At 44.0% G+C, this 8,627-nt stretch overlaps 1 protein-coding gene across 1 annotated transcript in view; it reads left to right on the top strand.

Annotated features, from left to right (window-relative positions):
• The first annotated feature begins 1,413 nt into the window (after window positions 1-1,413).
• Window positions 1,414-8,627, top strand: part of LOC115159833 (netrin receptor DCC) — a 257,441-nt gene continuing 250,227 nt past the window's right edge. Inside the window, exons 1-2 of the mRNA XM_029709887.1 lie at window positions 1,414-1,453; window positions 1,765-2,145. Of these exons, the coding sequence (XP_029565747.1) occupies window positions 1,414-1,453; window positions 1,765-2,145 (421 nt within the window). The remainder of the gene's footprint in view (window positions 1,454-1,764; window positions 2,146-8,627) is intronic.

Genomic DNA, 8,627 nt, shown 5'->3' with positions numbered 1-8,627 from the left:
CTCTGTAAACGCTACAGAGCACCTCTACAGGTCATATTATTGAAATGAATGGGTATTTTTAACATGATGTCCCTTATATTATTTTGCTGCACTGGTGGTATTTGAGGAGAGAGGAAAAAGTCCAAAGTAATCAGTTTTATCTCTCAGCAGATAGCTTTAGTTTTATCTCTCAGCAGATAGCTTCAGTTCTATCTCTCAGCAGATAGCTTTAGTTTTATCTCTCAGCAGATAGCTTCAGTTTTATCTCTCAGCAGATAGCTTCAGTTCTATCTCTCAGCAGATAGCTTCAGTTCTATATCTCAGTAGATAGCTTCAGGTTTATCTCACAGCAGATAGCTTCAGTTCTATCTCTCAGCAGATAGCTTCAGGTTTATCTCACAGCAGATAGCTTCAGTTTTATCTCTCAGCAGATAGCTTCCTTTTTATCTCTCAGCAGATAGCTTCAGTTTTATCTCTCAGCAGATAGCTTTAGTTTTATCTCTCAGCAGATAGCTTCAGTTCTATCTCACAGCAGATAGCTTCAGTTCTATATCTCAGTAGATAGCTTCAGGTTTATCTCACAGCAGATAGCTTCAGTTCTATCTCTCAGCAGATAGCTTCAGGTTTATCTCACAGCAGATAGCTTCAGTTTTATCTCTCAGCAGATAGCTTCCTTTTTATCTCTCAGCAGATAGCTTCAGTTTTATCTCTCAGCAGATAGCTTCAGTTCTATCTCACAGCAGATAGCTTCAGTTCTATCTCTCAGCAGATAGCTTCAGTTCTATATCTCAGTAGATAGCTTCAGGTTTATCTCACAGCAGATAGCTTCAGTTCTATCTCTCAGCAGATAGCTTCAGGTTTATCTCACAGCAGATAGCTTCAGTTTTATCTCTCAGCAGATAGCTTCCTTTTTATCTCTCAGCAGATAGCTTCAGTTCTATCTCTCAGCAGATAGCTTCAGGTTTATCTCACAGCAGATAGCTTCAGTTTTATCTCTCAGCAGATAGCTTCCTTTTTATCTCTCAGCAGATAGCTTCAGTTTTATCTCTCAGCAGATAGCTTCAGTTTTATCTCTCAGCAGATAGCTTCAGTTCTATCTCACAGCAGATAGCTTCAGTTCTATCTCTCAGCAGATAGCTTCAGTTCTATCTCTCAGCAGATGGCTTCAGTTCTATCTCTCAGCAGATAGCTTCCATTTTATCTCTCAGCAGATAGCTTCCGTTTTATCTCACAGCAGATAGCTTCCGTTTTATCTCTCAGCAGATAGCTTCATTTCTATCTCTCAGCAGATAGCTTCAGTTCTATCTCTCAGCAGATAGCTTCAGTTCTATCTCTCAGCAGATAGCTTCAGTTTTATCTCTCAGCAGATAGCTTCAGTTTTATCTCACACTACAAAGGTACTCTTCTCTCCCTAGTAAGGTTTTCTTCATGTCAATGATAGCTACTGACCCACTGTCTCTCTCTCTCTCCCCAGGTCCCTGAAGCTCGTGGTCCCTACAGAGTCAGTGTCTAACCCACTGTCTCTCTCTCTCCCCAGGTCCGTTGAAGCTCGTGGTCCCTACAGAGTCAGTGTCTAACCCACTGTCTCTCTCTCTCTCTCTCTCTCTCCCCAGGTCCCTGAAGCTCGTGGTCCCTACAGAGTCAGTGTCTAACCCACTGTCTCTCTCTCTCTCTCTCTCTCTCTCCCCAGGTCCCTGAAGCTCGTGGTCCCTACAGAGTCAGTGTCTAACCCACTGTCTCTCTCTCTCTCTCACTCTCTTTCTCTCTCTCTCTTTCTCCCACCAGGTCCGTTGAAGCTCGTGGTCCCTACAGAGTCAGTGTCTAACCCACTGTCTCTCTCTCTCTCTCTCTCTCTTCTCTCTCTCTCTCTCCCACCAGGTCCGTTGAAGCTCGTGGTCCCTACAGAGTCAGTGTCCTCCTACCTGGGTGACACGGCCCTGCTGCGCTGTGAGGTGACTGGTGATCCCATGCCTGTGGTACGCTGGCAGAAGAACAGAGAGGACCTGCCCCTCACCTTAACACCGGAGAGCAGAGTGGTGGTACTGCCCTCTGGTTCGCTCCAGGTTAGCAAGGTTCAACCACCAGACTCTGCCACCTATCGCTGCCTGGCAGACAACCCTGGCAGCGCCCGCACCGGCAGTGACGCAGACCTACGTGTGTTGCCAGGTAGGCTACAATAGCTAACTCCTCTTGTCAGAGATATTCTACCGCCAACAAGATTTTGTTCTGGGTTTGGAGATGAACTCCTACAGAACTTGACTGTAAGGTGGGAGTGGGACACTGGGTATAATTGTAATGCAGTGAAATATCGTTTATGATGAATTCATGTTTTGTCCAATGAGTACATCATCTTGTTTTACTCACAGCGACCTCACAGGAAGACTTTGGTGCTTTCAAGCATTTCACTATACATGCCTGGACATGTTTTACCTCAGTCACTTTAACAGATGTTTTGTTTGATTTACGATGACCCTGTATCAAACATCAATAACATATAAATATAAACACATCGATATATTCACATCAATATAAACACATTAATATTCACATCAATATAAACACATTAATATTCACATCAATATAAACACATTAATATTCACATTAATATAAACACATTAATATTCCCATCAATATAAACACATTAATATTCACATCAATATAAACACATTAATATTCACATCAATATAAACACATTAATATTCCCATCAATATAAACACATTAATATTCACATTAATATAAACACATTAATATTCACATTAATATAAACACATCAATATTCACATCAATATAAACACATTAATATAAACACATTAATATTCACACCAATATAAACACATGAATATAAACATCAATATAAACATCGATATAAACATCAATAAACTAAAAGCAAAACACAGTCATAGAAAACAAACACATTCTGGAGTGAAAAGGTCCTCAATCAGCCTTTTGAACTGTCTGAGAGGCACCAATTCATCCCATTTAGAGAGCCTTGGATTGTCCTAGAGGCACCAATCCATTTAGAGAGCCTTGGACTGTCCTAGAGGCACCAATTCATTTAGAGAGCCTTGGACTGTCCTAGAGGCACCAATTCATTTAGAGAGCCTTGGACTGTCCTAGAGGCACCAATGCATCCCATTTAGAGAGCCTTGGACTGTCCTAGAGGCACCAATTCATCCCATTTAGAGATCCTTGGACTGTCCTAGAGGCACCAATTCATCCCATTTAGAGAGCCTTGGATTGTCCTAGAGGCACCAATCCATTTAGAGAGCCTTGGACTGTCCTAGAGGCACCAATTCATTTAGAGAGCCTTGGACTGTCCTAGAGGCACCAATTCATCCCATTTAGAGAGCCTTGGACTGTCCTAGAGGCACCAATTCATCTCATTTAGAGAGCATTGGACTGTCCTAGAGGCACCAATTCATCCCATTTAGAGAGCCTTGGACTGTCCTAGAGGCACCAATTCATCCCATTTAGAGAGCCTTGGACTGTCCTAGAGGCACCAATTCATCCCATTTAGAGAGCCTTGGACTGTCCTAGAGGCACCAATTCATCCCATTTAGAGAGCATTGGACTGTCCTAGAGGCACCAATTCATTTAGAGAGCCTTGGATTGTCCTAGAGGCACCAATTCATCCCATTTAGAGAGCCTTGGACTGTCCTAGAGGCACCAATTCATTTAGAGAGCCTTGGACTGTCCTAGATGCACCAATCCATTTAGAGAGCCTTGGACTGTCCTAGAGGCACCAATTCATCCCATTTAGAGAGCCTTGGACTGTCCTAGAGGCACCAATTCATCTCATTTAGAGAGCCTTGGACTGTCCTAGAGGCACAAATTCATCTCATTTAGAGAGCCTTGGACTGTCCTAGAGGCACCAATTCATCCCATTTAGAGAGCCTTGGACTGTCCTAGAGGCACCAATTCATCCCATTTAGAGAGCCTTGGACTGTCCTAGAGGCACCAATTCATCCCATTTAGAGAGCCTTGGACTGTCCTAGAGGCACCAATCCATTTAGAGAGCCTTGGACTGTCCTAGAGGCACCAATTCATCCCATTTAGAGAGCCTTGGACTGTCCTAGAGGCACCAATTCATCCCATTTAGAGAGCCTTGGACTGTCCTAGAGGCACCAATTCATCCCATTTAGAGAGCCTTGGACTGTCCTAGAGGCACCAATTCATCCCATTAAGAGAGCCTTGGACTGTCCTAGAGGCACCAATTCATTTAGAGGGCCTTGGCCTGTCCTAGAGGCACCAATCCATTTAGAGAGCCTTGGACTGTCCTAGAGGCACCAATTCATTTAGAGAGCCTTGGACTGTCCTAGAGGCACCAATCCATTTAGAGAGCCTTGGACTGTCCTAGAGGCACCAATCCATTTAGAGAGCCTTGGACTGTCCTAGAGGCACCAATTCATCCCATTTAGAGAGCCTTGGACTGTCCTAGAGGCACCAATTCATCCCATTTAGAGAGCCTTGGACTGTCCGAGAGGCACCAATTCATCCCATTTAGAGAGCCTTGGACTGTCCTAGAGGCACCAATCCATTTAGAGAGCCTTGGACTGTCCTAGAGGCACCAATCCATTTAGAGAGTCTTGGACTGTCCTAGAGGCACCAATTCATCCCATTTAGAGAGCCTTGGACTGTCCTAGAGGCACCAATCCATTTAGAGAGCCTTGGACTGTCCTAGAGGCACCAATTCATCGCATTTAGAGAGCCTTGGACTGTCCTAGAGGCACCAATCCATTTAGAGAGCCTTGGACTGTCCTAGAGGCACCAATCCATTTAGAGAGCCTTGGACTGTCCTAGAGGCACCAATTCATCCCATTTAGAGATCCTTGGACTGTCCTAGAGGCACCAATCCATTTAGAGAGCCTTGGAGATTATTCCACAAGTAAGGTGACAAAAATGTAAAAGCAGATGTACCTAACTGGTTTGAGATGGACAGTATCTCCAGAGTTTCCCATCTCTCGAACCGTGTCTGGTATCTCTGTCCTATGACCTCCACAGCATGATGAATATGCCTGATATCGTCGTCCAGGACTTCGTGTAATTTGATCACTACAGCTGATCCTTAGATTTAACTTTAAATGAATGTACTATAGTTCAAATGTACGCCTGTCTTATCCTTTAAAAGGCTTTGTAGTCCGTACAGTTCTGGTCTCCGAGGAGAAGACATTGATTGATGAACGGATGGCTAGATCACATAATCTCTCCCTCTGTATGTGACCTTTACAGTCGGAGACACAACATCATTAAGAGAGAATAAAGAGCTCATCCAGCCGTCGGACTTGTTTGTCCCCCCCCCCCCCCCACTACTCACGATTGAGTGGACGATTCTATGTAGTTCCTCCTGCTCACAGCAGAACAGACGTTGATCTCACAACAAAATGGAGCAGTGGGACATTCAGTACATATTTATTCTGAACACAATGGCTGTTAACCCTGGGTCTCCTGGTCTCCTGGTCTCCTGGTGTAGTGTAGGTGTAGTGTAGGTGTAGTGTAGGTGTTGTGTAGGTGTAGTGTAGGTGTAGTGTAGGTGTAGTGTAGGAGGCTGTTAACCCTGGGTCTCCTGGTGTAGTGTAGGTGTAGTGTAGGTGTTGTGTAGGTGTAGTGTAGGTGTAGTGTAGGTGTAGTGTAGGTGTAGTGTTAACCCTGGGTCTCCTGGTGTAGTGTAGGTGTAGTGTAGGTGTAGTGTTAACCCTGGGTCTCCTGGTGTAGTGTAGGTGTAGTGTAGGTGTAGTGTAGGTGTAGTGTTAACCCTGGGTCTCCTGGTGTAGTGTAGGTGTAGTGTAGGTGTAGTGTTAACCCTGGGTCTCCTGGTGTAGTGTAGGTGTAGTGTAGGTGTAGTGTAGGTGTAGTGTTAACCCTGGGTCTCCTGGTGTAGTGTAGGTGTAGTGTAGGTGTAGTGTAGGTGTAGTGTAGGTGTAGTGTAGGTGTAGTGTTAACCCTGGGTCTCCTGGTGTAGTGTAGGTGTAGTGTAGGTGTAGTGTAGGTGTAGTGTAGGTGTAGTGTAGGTGTAGTGTAGGTGTAGTGTAGGTGTAGTGGTTTGCACAACCTGTTACAAATGTAAAGTAGTGATCGTAGCGTTTTTTTTACCCGTCGCTATGGTGATCACATTGTAACGACCCAGGAAGTAACATCTACGGTAACGGTAGGTGTTGCTAGGAAACTCTCAGTGATCACGTGCGATAATCAATAGCATTCCAAGCTACTGTGTGAGAAGACTCCACCCAGATGGACTAGCTAAAACAATTATACCAAATGGCGCCCTGTTCCCTTTATAGTGCACTACTATTAATCAGGGCCTAGATATAGGATGCCATTTGGGATGTCAACCTCACAGTCTACTTTGATAGTTAAAGTTTTAATCAATTAATTGTTTGTTTTTTTCTTCTTTATTAGAGGTGGATGGGATCAAGCTCAAGGTTCAGACATGATCAAAAGAGATTGAGTGAATATCCTGTGTTGTCCTGAACTCCAACGAACTCATTAATGTGGGATGTGGAATACACAAGTTAGCCCTTGAGGGTGCATCCTAAACGGCACTCTATACAGTGCAACAGGGCTCCGTAGGGCTCTGTTCAAAAAAGTAGTGCACTATATATGGAATAAAGGGCCCCATTTGGGACGCCGCTCTCTCTCTCGTTGTGAATTCTAACACTCTCCAGTCGTAGTGTGGCTAATGTGCTGTCTCTGGGCCTGGTGTTGACCTGTCTGATTTGGCACCCGTGTCTACGAATTAATTAAACAGCCAATCTGGGATTGGCCAGACATTTTTTACATTTTGCAGTGGTAAATGAGAACTTGTTTTCAACTAGCCTACCTGGTTAAATAAAGGTGAAAAATAAAAAAATAAAAATATATATAGCCATTGATTCTAGATGAATATATATATATATATTTGAAGTGCCTCGTGAGCATTTTAGTTCAACTGTCATACCCCACCGGTATCCAGAATATAAACTTGTTTAAACAAAACACTGTAAGGCTTCAAAACAGTCCCCGCATTCATAGCTCTGTCTATGAATTTGAGAGTGGTTATATTTCTCCAGCCACATCCCTCAGTGTCCGGCTGGGCTGAACGCTTTGTCGTTTGGTTCGTTTGAATCTCAGACTGCCCCTTTAAACCATCAGAATGTCCATTCCTCTCCTGCTGCTTCCATCCACTCAACGTTCTGATTAGATATTTAAGCAATTAGGCCCGATGAAGTGTGATATACAGTATGGCCATTATACCATGAATAAGGACTGTTATTACGCACGAAGCAACGCGGAGAACCTGGATACAGACATTAGCTGTGGTATATTGGCCATATACCACAAACCACCGAGGTGCCTTATTGCTATTATTAGCTGGTTACCGACGTAATTAAGACAGTACAAATATTTGTTTTGTCATACCCATGGCTTTCAGCCAATCAGCATTCAGGGCTCGACCCACTCAGTTTATAATTGATCTTAATTCACTACACCTCGATGGGCTTTTAGACAGTAGTGTCGTAAAGTCAACTTCCTGTCCTCTCAGACCGGCGGTCTGGACGAGGTTTAGATGGGGTTAAATCGTGGAATGGGTTGGTGTAACAGCTCTCGTGGGTGGTAGGAATAGTAGACCAAAGCGCAGCGTGGAAAGTGTTCATGATTCTTTTTATTCATAAAACACTCAAACAAAATACCAAAAGGCACAAACGAAAGCGCACAGTTCTGTCAGGCACAGACACTAAACAGAAAACAAGATCCCACAAACTCAGGCTACCTAAGTATGATTCCCAATCAGAGACAACGATAGACAGCTGCCTCTGATTGGGAACCATACTCGGCCCAAAAACAAAGAAACAGAAAACATAGAATTCCCCACCCGAGTCACACCCTGATCTAACCAAACATAGAGAATAACAAAGATCTCTAAGGTAAGGGCGTGACAGTTGGTGTTTCTTTTAGAGAGGGTTAATAGTTGGCAGGGCAATTTTCCTTTTCCTGTTTTTTTCCCAGTGTTGTATTAATTACCGTATTAAGAATTAAATCAAATCAAATTTATTTATATAGCCCTTCGTGTATCAGCTGAAATCTCAAAGTGCTGTACAGAAACCCAGCCTAAAACCCCAAACAGCAAGCAAAGCATGTGAAAGAAGCACGGTGGCTAGGAAAAACTCCCTAGGAAAAACTCCCTAGAAAGGCCAAAAACCTAGGAAGAAACCTAGAGAGGAACCAGGCTATGAGGGGTGGCCAGTCCTCTTCTGGCTGTGCCGGGTGGATATTATAACAGAACATGGTCAAGATGTTAAAATGTTCATAAATGACCAGCATGGTCAAATAATAATAATCATAGTAGTTGTCGAGGGTGCAACAAGCACGTCCGGTGAACAGGTCAGGGTTCCGTAGCCGCAGGCAGAACAGTTGAAACTGGAGCAGCAGCATGGCCAGGTGGACTGGGGACAGCAAGGAGTCATCATGCCAGGTAGTCCCGAGGCATGGTCCTAGGGCTCAGGTCCTCCGAGAGAAAGAAAGAAAGAGAGAAAGAGAGAATTAGAGAGAGCATATTTAAATTCACACAGGACATCGGATAAGACAAGAGAATACTCCAGATGTAACAGACTGACCCTAGCCCCCTGGCACATAAACTACTGCAGCATAAATACTGGAGGCTGAGACAGGA

Source organism: Salmo trutta, chromosome 23 (genome assembly GCF_901001165.1).
Source record: "Salmo trutta chromosome 23, fSalTru1.1, whole genome shotgun sequence".
NCBI lineage: Eukaryota > Metazoa > Chordata > Actinopteri > Salmoniformes > Salmonidae > Salmo > Salmo trutta.
The sequence above is the reverse complement of the archived record's forward strand: the minus strand, read 5'-3'. Positions and strand labels throughout refer to the sequence as shown.